The 16,400-nt window shown below is 32.9% G+C and overlaps 3 protein-coding genes across 5 annotated transcripts in view; all 3 read left to right on the plus strand.

Annotated features, from left to right (window-relative positions):
- The first annotated feature begins 93 nt into the window (after window positions 1-93).
- Window positions 94-6,994, plus strand: LOC117124829 (2-acylglycerol O-acyltransferase 2-A-like). Of its 2 annotated transcripts, none has more exons than XM_033271160.1 (4): window positions 94-882; window positions 3,049-3,223; window positions 4,414-4,613; window positions 5,184-6,994. In XM_033271160.1, exons 1-4 carry the CDS (start codon window positions 396-398, stop codon window positions 5,336-5,338), a joined length of 1,017 nt encoding a protein of 338 aa, XP_033127051.1. In that variant the 5' UTR covers window positions 94-395; the 3' UTR covers window positions 5,339-6,994. The 2 variants fall into 2 exon arrangements, with proteins under 2 accessions (XP_033127051.1, XP_033127050.1); XM_033271159.1 differs by having other exon boundaries at window positions 107-882; window positions 3,046-3,223.
- Window positions 6,995-7,288: 294 nt separating this feature from the next.
- On the plus strand, window positions 7,289-13,026 carry LOC117124827 (2-acylglycerol O-acyltransferase 1-like). The gene is made up of 5 exons (XM_033271158.1): window positions 7,289-7,538; window positions 9,254-9,729; window positions 10,154-10,328; window positions 10,867-11,066; window positions 11,799-13,026. Exons 1-5 carry the CDS (start codon window positions 7,423-7,425, stop codon window positions 11,951-11,953), a joined length of 1,122 nt encoding a protein of 373 aa, XP_033127049.1. The 5' UTR covers window positions 7,289-7,422; the 3' UTR covers window positions 11,954-13,026.
- A 514-nt stretch (window positions 13,027-13,540) lies between these two features.
- The window catches only part of LOC117124851 (2-acylglycerol O-acyltransferase 2-like), an 8,015-nt gene continuing 5,155 nt past the window's right edge, over window positions 13,541-16,400 (plus strand). The window contains exons 1-3 of one of the 2 annotated variants that reach the window (XM_033271188.1): window positions 13,541-13,999; window positions 14,962-15,462; window positions 16,029-16,203. In XM_033271188.1, coding sequence (XP_033127079.1) covers window positions 14,973-15,462; window positions 16,029-16,203 — 665 coding nt within the window. In that variant the 5' untranslated portion in view covers window positions 13,541-13,999; window positions 14,962-14,972. Of the gene's footprint in view, window positions 15,463-16,028; window positions 16,204-16,400 lie in introns of both variants that reach the window. The other variant, XM_033271189.1, reaches the window with a different exon arrangement.

Raw genomic sequence — 16,400 nt, forward strand, 5'->3', positions numbered from 1 at the left:
TGGTTGGGGGGGGGGGGGGGGATGGCCTCCCCGACAGGGGTGTCTCTCCGACGAAGGGGGTTGGGGGCTGCGTTTCCACTGTTGCGAAATCTCTACCATTTCATCTAAGTGTGAGGCTAAGTAGCCTTGGAGTTTTCTATAAACGACGCGCTTTGCTTAACGTATTGAGTACGGTAATATGCAATGGATTATATTGATACTACATCAAATGATAATATCTTTGGAATGGGGAAACACTTCCATTGGTAATAGTTAAGGATGGTAATAAATATTTGAGAAAAACGTATGCCCCCATCAGGATTCGAACCTAAAGACGTTCGGATACCGTTCGAATTTACTATTATTTCATTATTGATCTTATTTTTAAACATTTATTCCCATTTTATAACAGAGAAATGAACGTGTTTGGAATAAGATTTGCACCACTTTCGATTCCTTTCCATCGACGCATTGAAACATTCGCTGTTGCACAATTTTGTATCCTATTTGTGGTTGGTGGCATTATCTTTATCAGTTTAACAATTTACCTGTTTACCACCTCCTACTACTGGTTTCCTCTACTATATTGTGTTTGGTTATATTTCGACTGGAATACACCAAGCCGAGGGGGTAGAAGGGGGAACTGGATGATCCACGGCTCTCTGTGGCGTCACATGAGTAACTACTTTCCAGCTAGACTGCACAAAACTGTGGATCTTGACCCGAATCACAACTACCTGCTTGGCTTCCATCCACACGGCGTGATGGCTGTTGGAGCATTCATGAGCTTCGCCACTGAAGCAAATGGCTTCAGTTTAAAGTTTCCAGGGATCAGACCAACTGTGTTGACACTCGCAGGGCAATTCGGAATTCCATTCTGGAGGGATTATCTAATGTCAGCAGGTAAGTATAGTATCTATACAGCAACACTTCTCTATTCCAGTCGTCGTAAATTTTTACTTGTTGAAATGATTCGTCGTCCCATTATACACAGACTAATTAGTAGCTCATAATGTTGAAGTTTCCAATGGCGTAGTAGGCTAAAATGCCCTTGAGTTTACCCTTCCACCACATAAACATATGGAACTTCTTCAAGCGCTTAAAAACTGAAATATGATTTAAAAACAAGAAGTGGCGTAACTACCACAGTTTCGGCAGTTCATTAAACCTGAGCCCCCGATATCAAGAGGCCCCGATCTTTATAGGTCCCGTACCCTTATAAAAATCTAATAAAGCAATGCATAGAAACAATTGATAATATTTATCTTTATATTTAATACTAAATATTATAACTTAAAATTTTTAATAACTTCAAAATAATAATTAATCATGCCTTGACCCCTATGCCTAGTTATTAAAATCGTCACGCGAACGCGCGAAGCCGATATCATGAAACTTCCCTTCTTTTTCCGACTACTTCAAAGCTGATTTTTGCCGGGTCTTTTTGGTCCCTGTACCCTACCAGGGGCCCTTTGTGGCTCATTAATTCCAGTTTGGACTCACTTCACTTTAGTCTGCATTAGTCATAGTGTACTTATCTGTCGTGAAGCTCACGCTTTAGGCCAAATCTCAAGCTCTTTTTGTGACATCTCATACTTTTTCCAATAATTCACAATAAAAATTTAAGTTTCATGTGTAAAAGTATGCTTGCACTAAAGACAATTAGTGTCAGTTATTATTTAATTATTACAGCTTATGATGTCGGCCTATTATACACAAGTGGTGGCAGAAGTTTGGGTTTTTCTTTTTTTTTCGAAGTCTGAGGGTGCCATTTCCAGACATGTAAAGGTACTCTAATTACAAAAAAAAGGGAAAAAAATCCGCAGCTTGCCCTAACCATGGTGGGGCTATCAACATTATTACTATCTTCATTATTGTCGTGTCATCATCATCTCGTCGTCTTAAAAAAAATTCCAACTGTTTAAAGTTTTCTAAGAAAAACAAAAAAAACCCCAAAAATGAGTAGGAAAACTGTAAAATCAACCTCATTAAAACAAAACGCACCCCCAACACTCCCTCCCCCGTTAACAGTGTCACACGAAAAGCTAGATAGACCCTGAATTTTAGTGCTCTATTATCTATACATGTCGTCTATCTACAAATAATTGGCTAGCTATATAATTAAAACTGCTTATAAAGTATTTGTGAATTTTCTTTCCTTTAGTTAATCCAGTGTCAATTCGTTATAAGTAAATGTTGTATAAGTAAATGTTGTCAAGTCTGTAAGTAAAAACAACATTTACTTATAAAAAAAATGACACTAAATAAAGGAAAGAAAATTCAGAAATAATTTACTGAATCCAGAATGAATTTATTTCCTATGCTTATAAAGTAACTTAATACAATTCAATTGATACTGTAGTACGTCTCCATAGAGCGAGAAAGTTATCATTGTCTCCAGCCAAATTTATTCGACAAGATAAGGTTTAACTAAAATCGTACCAAACTCTCTTTAATCTAAATTCAAAAGGTAATAGATTAAGATTTACTGTAGTTTATTTTCTGTAGATTTTAATGAATTGTAAGGTCCCTCGGGAGAGCAGTGTTTTTTACACTTAGAGGGCTATCCAACTACCAGAAAATGGAAATAAACAAACATGACAGAGATGGTGCCAGTTTTTAAGCACCAAAACGTTAAATATATGGCCTGTTTAGGATTCTGTCTCTGTAGTAAATGATCATAATTAGACGTCATACAGTGAAATTATTGAACTTCATTTTGTAGCCCTAGTTTTAGGGATATCCTTATAATTATGATACTGCTTAAAAAAGGACGATGGATGCGTCCCAAACTACTACACATTTTCCAGCAAACCAAATTTTATTAAGTTTCCAAACTTTGTAGTTAAGTATGTCAAAAAATGACGTTAATACATCGTTGCAGCAACGTTTTGCAATGATATTTAGTTGCGAAATTACGTTATAAATACGTATCTATGGTTAAAAAAAAAACAAACTTTTTGTACCTCAAACTGTAACTTATCATAACGTAAATTGTTAGGTGTGTTCAACTTTCCAGTTGTCTTATACCAAAGAAATAACAAATGTTCATATTTTGTATTGCAGCAGTTTGTAGCGTCAGCCGTGAAAGTGTGGACTACGTTTTAGGGGAGTGTGGTGATAAAGGGAATGCTGTTATAATTGTCGTTGGCGGCGCCCTTGAGTCCCTACAAGCACACCCAAACGCTCACACTCTTGTTTTGCGAAAACGTAAAGGATTTGTTAAGAAAGCTATTTATCACGGGTATGCTTAATTTAATATCGTATAATTTAATATAACTTATTACATTATTGTCCCGTATGTTAGTGATGGTGTTGTTGCTACTGGCTCACCTGAAAATTTACTTATTTCTAAAGCAGTATCCATCGAATGACAATATCAGTCAATGTCTTATTAAAGTTGGCTTATTTGTACCAGTGCTAGGATGCAATACTCACAATAAACAACGTCCAGTATTCATTTCTTTGGACGACAGAATATAAACCAATATAGGATTAAAAGAAAGATTAAGAAGCAGAAAATAAAAATTAAATTTTGCAACTACTCAACTGGACCACATTGAAACAATAAAAAATAACATAAAAATACTTCCGTGTTCCATACCTATCTTAAATTGGCTTTCTATCAATTAATTCCACGATCCTAAACACCTGCCATTTAAACATAAAAAATAAATGCATGCAAAAAAGTATTAAATTCATGAAATAAAATCTTATTATGTATGAAAAATACACCCTAGATCTATTCAACGTTCAGTAAATTTGACATTCTGAATTGAATAGTTTTGTTAAAAGTTGAAAAAAAAAATCGTACTCTAAAGCTTTTGCAAAGTAGACCAATTTATTTTAATTTTTCATGACCAAAAACTTTTTTTTTACATTCTGAATTAATACAATATTAAAGAAGTATAAAAATCAAACATCTGCTAGTTTCACAACTCAATATGAATTTTATTAGCCGCTTTCTACCAAATTCTCTTTTTTAAAATCCTAAATATAGTAATACCTAATGTAATACCTTATCAAATATAGTGAAACCTCATCAAATATAGTGAAACCTTTTCAAAAAAAGGTATTAAGTTTTAAAACCACTCAATCAATCTATTATAATTGGTTTTTTTTTTTATTTAAAAGGTTTATTGAATCTTCTCGTAAGACTCAAATTTAAATAATTAAGTTTTTATTAATTTACTGATCTTTTATAACATAAACTTTACATTGTCTATCCAATTATAGGGTATACGATAAATGGTTATTTTACATAGGCCTATACGTTTACTGAAAACCAACTTAATTAGGATAATTATAACAAAAAGTCTGCTATTTCTACAAATATACAGAATTCAATCATATAGGTCAATAATTTCAGCTAATAATGAACAACATCGGCTTCTTATGACTCATGTTTGATTAATTTTACTTTCCCCTAAAAAGGGCTCATCTCGTTCCAGTGTATTCATTTGGTGAAACGGACATCTATGATCAACTTCCCAATCCAGAGGGTTCAAAATTAAGGAAGTTCCAGATCATGATGACAAAAATTATGGGATTTGCACCCCCTATATTTCATGGCCGAGGTATATTTAACTACACACTTGGGATTGTGCCATACAGGAAGCCGATTAACACGATCGGTAAGTCGATAATCAAAAGCTACGGTATGTGATGTGCAATCGGGTGTATACTACACGCGCAGCTTCATCACCTTAAAGCTGGCTTTCCACTAGACGAATTTATTCGCGCGAATCAAAGCGTCGGTTCGCTTCCTGAGCTCTGATTGGTTGCGCAATTTTTTTTCGCTTCGCAAAAACTTCGATAGTGATGTGAATGCGCATGCGCATGAACCGAGGCCTTTGATTAGCGCGAATAAATTCGCCTAGTGGAAAACCGGCTTTACTGCAAAAACATTATTGATACTATAGAGGCAGCGCTGCTAAAGTAATATTAATCATGTTGTATGTTTAGAATAATGAAAATGTGAACAGTAGATTTTTATAAACAATGTATTATACCGGTATTAAATTATTGTTCACACCTAATAGAATAATGCTTTCTCTCTCAAGATTTAAATTAAAGTAGTCATGTATAAATTGGTTATGCTTATAATTAACATAATATAAAATTATTATCTAAAGAATATGCCACTAATATCTAATTTAATTTTTGATTGAATTTAATTATATTTTACATTGACATTATTGCAGTTGGAAAGCCAATTCCTATTATGAAAGATACAAGTCCATCGAGCGAAAAGGTCGATCGAATTCACCAAGAATATATGGATGCCCTGGAAAGCCTCTTTGAGGAGCACAAGCTAAAGTTTGGGGTTGATGCGGCTAAACGGTTAACGTTTTTATAAAAAAAAAATAAAAGCTTCTGTTGTGTTTTTTTTAGCAACAACAATGCAATAGGTAATTGGTTTATGTTCCTTTTGTAAGAAATTGTTTAATTGTTCTAAATACAGTGTCTCAGTAAATGAAAACAAACATTGACAGAAAAATCTAATAAAAGAAATTGAATAATTAGCTTTATGCCTATTAGCGATATTTGTGTAATAAATGGAAGCTACGTCAGAGAATTTAATTTGTCATTAACTAGTTTGAGCATAATTTAGAAAACACATGTCTTGGAGCTGTTTTGTATTCATGTAAAATTAATATTAATACACCATATCATTAAATTCGAAATAAGTATTATTTTTTTAGTACCGTATTATTTTCAAAGAAACCAATCATAACATGGTACTATAGTAACCAATTATGAAATCAAAATTTGTTATTTTATCACAATTTATGCTTTTAGGTGACTAATCGTAAAAAAATAAAAATTACAAGCTGGCCAGACTCGGTAGGGTTTAAAGGTTAAATGTTAAAATTGATCAAATCGAACAAAGTAGTGATTATAAAAGCTTTAATTCGGTGCTTTATCAATTTGTTATGCTTTTTAATTTCAGTTGATCATAACTTTAAGTTTCAAAATTGCTTCAAAAACTGATAATATATGTTTGATCTGGCTGTCTTGCACAGCAAATTACTTTCATGTAGGTGATTTTGTTTTACAATGAGAGACGTTCTTTTGGAATGTTTAGGTAATGATAATTTTAAGTTTAATTTTGCACATAATTCTTCATGCAAAATATATAATATGTTTATGCCAAATGGAACGATAGTGTTGATCTCGTATCTGAAACTGAAAGGTAGGGTGCAATAAGAAGAAATACTATTAATGATGATTAGCAGTTATTAATATATAAAAGCTTGTAATTTATATAAAAAGCATAAATTAACAGTGCTCTCAAAAGTTTATAATTCTTTTATTTAAAGAATTGATGTTTGTAAATTTTTATCTGAATATGAAAATGGTGATGAATTTTGATAATATCGACAATGTTTTTTTATGAATGTCAAAGAATTGACTTGCTAGGAGATAATTGTTTTCTATTTCCAACATTAAGAAAGAGCTCCTACCATAGGACTGTCAATCACAACATTAGCTTCACTCATTATTAGGAGAATTCTTAATAATTCTAGATATTATTTCTGTACTATATTATACTATACTATTGCAATATCTATGTATTTAGATCTTTCTAATTTGTGCTTTTCATTTTTATGCTTTGCTACAATAGATTGTTTGGTAAAGAAGCGAACAATGTTAGGAATTCACCATAATACTAATAGTAGTCTTAATACTGTTGCATGTGTGCTTCAAATTATTACCCCATTCAATTAGTATTATATTTTCAGACATAATCCTGTTTGTATATTTCCTTAAAATCATAAATAACATTTATTTTACTATTATTTTTACTATTAATAAACAAGTTATAATAATTGATATAATTAGTTTGCCAGCTTTATCGGAGTAGACCACATCTTCACAAAAGTTCATGATGTGCGTTTGTGAGACAGGTTTATATAGGAAATGAACCAATATACCAAATAATGACTTACTGATTTTTTAACTACAGTTCCCTGATCCAATAAATCTGAATATGATTGTGACTGGTATAATAATCACCGTCTGTGTACATTATTATTGCTAGGGATAGCTTGCCTATGATTACACGAAGAATAGCGCTTCCCTGGATGACATTATATATCGTCAGGGTGCAGCTGCTATAGGCCGGCGTTCTTAGAAGGATATACGAGATTACAAGTTTTGTCGAGTCTAAATGGTTCTTATTTGTATTTTGACGTTAAATTATTCTTTGCATACCACAGTTATATAATTATATAATGCACTGCATTGCTCATGAACTGAAACTACTCCGATAGGCGCAAAATGGAATGCTATCAATAAATGTTATAGGAAAATGGCCCGTCTGTAGTAATGTCTATAAAGTGTACCGTCTTACATATATATCATAAACATACGGTATAATGCCCATTACATGTTTTTGATATACACGCCCACTTCTAAGATAACCCCTCCAGAGGTCACATGATTCCTAGGCTGACAGTTCATGTTACGACAGCACTGGGTAACCGTTACACATGTATGCTACAAAAGATGGCTTCTAAGGAGAAACAAGATGAGACCATAAAAACGGATAACAGGTAAGTGAAGTGTACCGTTTTTGTATTTTGGATAGTATTGAATTGAACCGGTGACCTAGATTAGTTAAAGATCTCCAAGTTTCAGCACACACACAGTAACTACCACCAGTTGAGCCGACTGCTTCCATATACTGTAGTATAATATCGTTATATTAAAGGAATGTAAATGCCAATTTTGGGTAATAGATTTAGAATGTTAATTTATTCTATTCTCATCCAACAATATCGCAACTTAGTACACGATGTAATTGTAGCTCTGTATAATATTATGTTATACTCAAAAGAACAAAAAAAAAAATGGTGCAGGATGTGACCCCAGGACCCTGGCATTGTAAGACAGGCATCCAACAACACAACAAATTCAACCACTGTAACTACATGTTGGATAGGCCTAGTTGTAATATAGTCGTACATGGAGAACCGGTGTGTTTTTGTTTGCAGAAATGTATATTAGTTGCCTTGTCAATTACAATTCAATTACCCTTCGCTTGATTGTTTTTATCATCATTGCAACCAATGCAAGGTTACAGTGCGTATACTGTTTGCGTGATAACCCTTTCTATTTATGTTAACCCACGGCTTAGTTGGGTTGGCCCAGGGAGCAGTCTCTATGTCTCTTTATCTCTCTGGGTTGGGCCAATGATGTTCAACTTGATTAACTTTCACAGTGTCATGAAATACAGTATTATGTATTTCTAAACTGGTATTATCAACATACATAACAATTAAATGCAAATTGACAACAAACATAAATTGCACAAATACATTGAACAGCATCCAAAAAATAATTTGTTGGTGTAATTCATGTTAAGGTAAAAAACAACACTTACGGTACATGTTTAGCGATTGAAAATTATTTTGTATTAAAAATGTTATGGATGTTGTACCATAACTAATACTTTTATGGCTGTATATGTATTATAATTCATTCTAATATATCATTCATGTTAAGAGAAATTATAAGGTAATGCGCACTCATAAAATATGATTACTGTGAGCTATTGCAAAACAATTTTACATTGCAGTACATGCTTTATCATTTAAATACTAGGCCTATGCAAAGACCATGTGATTGTGTTTACATGATTGTTTTGAACTCAAAGGTACAAGGTTAAACTGATTGGACTGGCCCTTCCTGTAACATTAACTGTTTGTATAACCAGGGAACATTGAAGTTCCTGGTATAGACTAACAAAGGTTTAAGGTTAAGTACACTATAGAGCTACCCTTTGATTGTATCTGCATAATATAGTAGGCCTGTTTTCCACAGCCAAATTCTTTCGCACGAATCGAAAGCGAATTCACATTTCTATAGGAGTTTTTTTATATTTTTTGCAGAGCGAAAAAAATGGACAACCAATTATAAGAGCTCAGGAAGGAAACCGACTATTTCAATTCGCGCGAATAAATTCGCCTATTGGAGCTTAAAGATTGAATTATTGTACATTGGTTTTCCATTAATATTGCACAAGACAGTAATTTGATAAATTGCAATTATATATAAAAAAAAACAATCATATATTATGGATAGATTTAATATACGGAATACCAAGGTATAATAAACAAAAAACAACCAATTTATATTGGTTTGTGTAACCATATATGACGTTTGATTTCAAGCATTTATAAGGGCCATTTAATATACTGTATATTTAACCTTTAAAGGAGTATAGTGTTGATTGAATTTAATTTCGTTTTTGTGTTCTTTTTCACAGTCAGAAAGCGTTTGCTCCACTAAATATTCCTCTACACCGGCGCATTGAGACTTTAGTTGTAGCTATATACTGCGTAATTTTCCTGTTCAGTGGCTTCACTTGTCTTTTTATATCCATCTATTTGTGGTGGACCTCTTATTTCTGGGTATCCGCTCTCTACTATACATGGATGTACTATGACTGGAGGTCTTCAACAGAGGGTGGCAGGAGATGGGAGTTCGCAATGAAATGGCCTGCGTGGCGCTACATGGCGGATTTTTATCCAACAAAACTGCACAAGACGGCCGATTTGGACCCTTCAGAAAATTACTTGATGGGGTACCACCCTCATGGTGTGATGAGTCATGGTGCCTGGATCAATTTTGCCACTGAAGGGACAAACTTCAGTGAAGTTTTTCCCGGTATCAGGCGTACGTTGCTGACGTTGAAGGGACATTTTATATTTCCTGTTTTGCGAGAAATATTGCTAATGTTTGGTGAGACATAATAATTAAAATACTTTAGTATCTTCAACGAATTATATTGAATTATTAACCGTCACTTACCATTTGTTTGAGATAGATTAGACATTTTTTTTTTAGTAATGTTAATTTGTGTTTGGATCACGAGAAATCACAAAGCATGCGCTATAATTTATAATTTATTTATTTATTTTGTTTAAATGCTGCACCTAACAACTTAACGTGTTCATATTTTAAATATGTCTATCATTTTTATCATTTTTAAAATAATCTATCTTTTATTTTATCTCACATTTTCAGGGCCTGTCTCATCCGATCCAATCCAAACTTCTCCAATACCAATTTAACCATCAAAGTCCAAACCTACTCTATGCTCAATCTCATTATACTTATTTATATCTTTACTCATTTTTCTTATATTTATGTCAATTATTTATAGCGTTAGGCGATGTCACTCGTGAAAGTCTAGACTACATACTGGGAAAATCAGGTAAAGGTAACGCAGCAGTCATTGTAATTGGTGGCGCTATTGAATCACTTGAGGCTCGTCCGAATTCTCACAGCCTGTACTTGGAAAGACGTAAGGGATTCGTGAAAAAAGCTATTGAACACGGGTGAGCGGAAATAAATTTTACGATAATAATATAATAACTATAATAATTATAATAACCAAACATAGTGATTTAGAACTGATACTTTGGATATTAGTACCATGGTAAAGTAAACACTTACTTAGAAGAACCTGTGGATTAATCCTGCTGACTGGAATTGGAAATTAGACTCGCATTATAAACAGAGACAACAGTCATTATTTGTCAAATATTATAGTTTTCCTCAATATTAGTAGCTCTGTGATTTGTATTTGCAACTCGCTAGACTATCACCATCTTCTATTGACTTTCTCATTCTAATGACAGTATGTTCCTTCGTTCATGTGTTTAGTTTCTCTAATAGGCCTACACAGTTCATTTGTAGTAAGGACGGGAGCAAATCACTATTTAAGAAAAAGTAGTATCTGCAGTAACACCATAAATAGCGAACGTGATGAAGCCAAATTAGTTTGTTGAAACGTTTAATAACAAACAGTAAATGATTAATTAATCTATAAGAGAGGAATTTACAATGCATCTTTGATATTTTGAATGTTTGCAGGGCTAATCTTGTTCCCATCTACTCTTTCGGAGAAACCGACATTTATGATCAAGTTGAAAATCCAGAAGGGTCATTTTTAAGAAAGTTACAGCGCTTCCTAACAACAATCATGGGATTTGCGCCACCAATATTCCACGGAAGAGGAATCTTTAACTATATCTTTGGCATAGTTCCTTACAGAAGACCTATTAATACTGTTGGTATGTGTTTTATGTGTTAAAATTCCGGCTTTTATAGTTCACGGCACAAATTTTGAGCGCACTAGTTTTCTGCCTTTAGCTTCAAATTTAATGAACCGTAAACATATTTTAAAGTTTCTTCTAAGGCTCAGCAAAGCACGTATTTTTTTCCCTATTTTAAGTGGTCCAATAGGTCCATTCACTTTCTCATTCACTAAGTTATGTATTGTTTGCACTTAGTATAGAGTACAATCAACTAATACCGGGCGCATGTGTAAAGGACGTTACGTGCCCTATGATCATAAAACTTACTGTACTTATATTTTAAAAGGGGCATTAAAGGAAATTATTTTAGGTCCCCTTAATACTGAATAACTTTGGGTATTATGAGTTCCTTATTAAAATGTTTTATGTATGATTGTAATGCTAGAAAATATTTTTAAACGCTAAAAACATCGAATGTTGGCTAAAAAATATTGTACTTAAATAAGCCTATAAAGCGGGCTCATGTGTATGTAAATTAGACTACTACACTACAACAGCCAATCAGTAATTTAAGAGCTGCATTACCGAAAATATGCAAAAAATAATACAGAATTTATAATGACACCAATATGTCATAAAGTGAAACTGGCTATTAGAGTTACCCTTGGAGGTAGTTGCGGTGGAAGGGCCGGCTACTTTTATAGAAAAAAATATTTAACGGACATCATAAATTAAGTCTTATACAAATTTATTGTTTTTGTCTTGCAGTTGGAAAACCGATTCCAGTTAAACAAATATCTAAACCAACAGAAGCAGATATCAAGGCCGTACATGATAAGTACAAGATTGAGCTTGAGAAACTATTTAATGACCACAAAACAAAATATGGCATCTCAAGTGAAACAAAACTGAAAATTAAGTAGTTCCAGTGAATTCTACAATGTACTTTGATATGTATAATGCACTTCTTTGACTAGTACTTATATTCGGTAACCTTTGCCACTTTACAAACGTGCCTGTAAACCTGTTAATTATTATTATTATTATTATTATTATTATTAATATTATTATTATTATTATTATTATATATTATTTTATTATTATTACTGTACTATTATTATTATTATTACTATTATTATAATTTTTATTATTATTGTTATTATTATTTATTATTATTATTATTATTATTATTATTATTATTACTATAATTATTATTATTAGTATTAATGCACTAATATTTCTAAATTCCTAAAAGTATGCCTAGCCTTTTCAGTTAATGCTAATGGCATGCATTTTCGCAAAACTTATTGCAGCAGTCGTTCTAGATACTGTCCATTTGATTGCCTTATTCCTGGTTCGTATATTTATTGAATCCTGTAAACTTTCAATAAATCGGCATGACTACAATTCAGAACAAGATTCAAGATTCAAGAAACTTTATTTGTCCATATAAAAATACAGAAAATTGTATAGCTTGGCAGATGACAAAAAAATAAAATAAATAAACTGCCAAGCGAGTCGCCACGGAGCAGCGCCACCACTCGTAAACACAATCATGATTCTGCTCTCTATATGCAGTACATTTTTCCAGGACGTGTCTAATTTCCATCATTAGGTCTAGATAGAGAAAAATGTGCAGTTAATATATCAGAGCTGATATATAATATAAAAATATTGCACTGGCTGCAAAGCTTATTTTTGTATTTAGTACCACAAAAATTGGCCCATTCTTTAGTATTAAAGAAGTTATAACCAACTACGATCCTATGTTACATGTAATGGATATTGAGCTTAATCACACAGATCTATGAAAATAGAAGGATAGATACTCGAGTGTACTGAAACATGTCAATGAAAACAGTAATGTAAAATGTTGTCGAATAGAAATTGCTTCAATTGTGCAAAATTGAAAATTATGGAAATATAATTTAGGCTCTATTAAATGTAAAAGTGTAGATCGAATAAGAAATAAAGCGTTTCAAAACGTTTTAAAAAATTGTCAGCTCTTTGTTTAATGTTGCAAGTAATCGTTAATTCATTTAAACATCCACCACAAACAAAAACAAGGGGTTATGACTTGTATAGAAGTAGACGAAAACGTAATATTAGAAAAAGTGTACACTGTACATTAGCTGGAGTGCTATCCCAAACGAAGTCACAGCAAAGATATGTTCATGGATGATTCTACATTGTCAAGTCGGGTTTGAATAAAGAACTGGTCTGGCCACCACAAGTTAGCCCAAATAGGCCTAAATCTTACGAGGATTCTAAGATATATAAAGAGTGACAAAATGAGCTTTGAATAAGTTTAGACAAAGGTAAACTGATATACCATATATATATATACTTTATACAATTTTAACTCAAATGATAAATAATTGATATGTTAAATGTATGCGTGCATAATAATTAACTGCAATATATATATATATATATATATATATATATATATAATAATAAAAATAATAAAAATAAAAATAATAAAAATAAAATTAATAATAATAATAAGGCTCTTATATCAAATACAAACAACAAGAAAAGGTTGAGCGTGTGTGTATGTTTATTTTAGGTATGTAAGAATTGCGTTTGCTGAGAGGGGTTAATTCTTATTTTTTTAAGTTAATGTTAAGCGCATATAAGATCCGGAATTTTGCGCTATGGAAAGTGTAACATTATTACTTAAATCAATTGTGATTTAGTCTATAAAGTTCAATAACTAATTTAGGCCCCGTCTCTCCTGTTGTTCGAAGTCCATGGTATGGTGTCCTTTTATCATAATATCGTCCTAACATATGGTTATTCAGATTGATAACGATAGCCCCCGCACTTTGAAATAGTGATTTGATAAATAAGTTACCTTACATTTTGTTGGCGTGATGCTGGGTGTAGAACAGGTGTTTAGATAGTTACCGGTATACTGTGCTGCGCTCATTTTAGGTTCCACTTCTTCGATACTTACGGTAGTATTGGTAAGTTCAATTTATAGGCTATACCACCTCCCTAGTGTACGGTACTTACTTACCTACATTCATTAAAGTTTATGAAAGCAGAGGTTGTCTAATTTCATGTTTTATTTAATTGTTTAATAGTAATTTAACATAGCAGTGATTTGTGTAGTGTCGGTATACAAAGTGTGGAACTCGTAACATTCTTTGACTTAGACAGAACCTATGCCAAAACGACTTCATTGTTGTTTCTGACTTGTTTGTTCAAAGTGATAGCACCTATCTGACAACCTGCGTTCAGGGCGCTCTTGGTAGCGAAATGGCGAAGTCACGAGCATGCTACCTGAAGGGTTGGTTTTATTTTCTGGATGTTGTTTCGTCAGAAGATTTAAAAAAAAATCTCCAGGCATCCCTCATCATTATTGACCATGGATTTTAGCTTGCTAAAATAATACCAACAATAATGTATGAGGTATTTAACTGTTGGTAATGAAACTATTGCCGGCAGACCGACTGCTTTTTGTTGGCAACACAGGAATTTTATTAGCCTAATACTCAACTAAACAACGCAAAATTGAAATGAAATCTTTAAAACAAAATTGAAAAGATAGGGGTAGGATAACCCATAAAAGTAAAACTAATTTTCGAAGAGTTTAATTAGGTCATCGAAACATCAAGTTTAAATATAATAGAAGACCTTCCTATGCACATTATGTTTCTGCTTATCTAAGTTGATAATAGTTGAGTCTTTATATTACCAAAGCATTTCGAGGCGACGAAAGGAATACTAATATAAACTTTATTCAAAATCTGATGTATTGTTTAATACAACGCAAAAATAATCCTACATTAATATCTTATGAAGATATTGCATAATTTGTGTACTTATTAGTTTTCAAATAGTTTACTCAATGATTGCGAAATGTGTTTTATTTTTATCTAAATTAATTTTTTAAAAATTAATTATTTATTTTATTTATTCTAAGTTCCAGTCAAAATGAAGTTACTGGGGATAGAGTTAGCACCGCTTGCCATACCATTCCGTCGCCGGCTCCAAACGTTCTGTGTATTCCAATGGTTCATGTCATTCCTATTTTTAGGATTCGGAATGCTCTTTCTTACCTTCTATATTGTATTATACACAAACTACTACTGGATACCAATTTTACTGTACTCTTGGACATGGTACGACCGTGCAACACCCCAACGAGGCGGCCGTCGTTCAGAATTTGTCAGAAACTTATCAATATGGAAAGGCTTAGCTGATTTTTTCCCGATGAAACTACACAAAGTCGTAGATCTGGATCCCTCAAAGAACTATGTTTGTGGATTTCATCCGCATGGTGTTTTTGCAGTTGGTGCATTCGCAAACTTTGCTTCAGAGGGAACCGGATTTTCGAAACTGTTTCCAGGTCTTAAATCAACATTGTTGACACTGCGAGGTCAATTTTTCTTTCCTGTATACAGAGATTACATAATGTTATCAGGTAATGTACACCTAAATGTATATAAACCTGGAATCTACACTATTATCAGACAGAAAATTAAAATACAACACAATTACACCAAAATACTTTAAATATGAAAATTAACAAACAAATATTGAACAGAAAATCCAACCAATTGATGGCGAGAAGTAAAAATAATTTTTGAAAGTACACTTCAGTTGACATCTGAATAAGGGTATGTTTGAAATATTGGTTTTACTAGGCCTATCTAGTTTCATTGCGATTACAATCCTTAAAAGAGCTCTAAACAGCGACAAAACATGAGAAAGTAATGGATTCCATTAGTTTATCTATCAAGGTGTTCTTAAATCTCAAAATATGAGAAATTAGATTAGAAGAACGTCACAGATGTTCAGTAAATCCCCCATGAGTAAATCAAAGCTCCACACAATCTTTGTCCCTCTTTTGGTTACACGCTTAAAATGTTAAACGTGTTTAGGCATAGCCGAATGTGCTTCGCATTAAATTAGGTATTAGTTAACACCATGATTATCAAGTACCTACTTAATCTTTTATAATTGAAAATTAATCATTTTCTTTTTAAGGTGTATGTGATGCTAGTAGGGAGAGTGTTGACTATCTTCTTAAAGAAAATGGCACAGGAAACATGGTTGTGATAGTGATAGGTGGCGCTATAGAAGTATTGGAGGCGCATCCTGGTATTTACAATATTTACTTGAAGAAAAGGAAGGGTTTTGTCAAGAAAGCAATAGAAACTGGGTATGACTGAAAAAAATAATCCACAAAGTGCGGATTATCAACTTTCCTTTGACAAAAAAAACCTGTTATATGCCCATATATAATATATACGAGACTGTCGACGTCCGTGGACCTGTTCTGTGAAAGGACGACCGCGGTAGATTCTAAGGCGCAGCAGATGGAGAAAGTTTCCTTGTTTCCCGAGGTGCAGATACCGA

This window comes from Anneissia japonica, unplaced genomic scaffold (assembly GCF_011630105.1).
Source record: "Anneissia japonica isolate Jap-2015-1 unplaced genomic scaffold, ASM1163010v1 scaffold652_len952628_cov199, whole genome shotgun sequence".
NCBI classification, from domain to species: Eukaryota; Metazoa; Echinodermata; class Crinoidea; order Comatulida; family Comatulidae; genus Anneissia; species Anneissia japonica.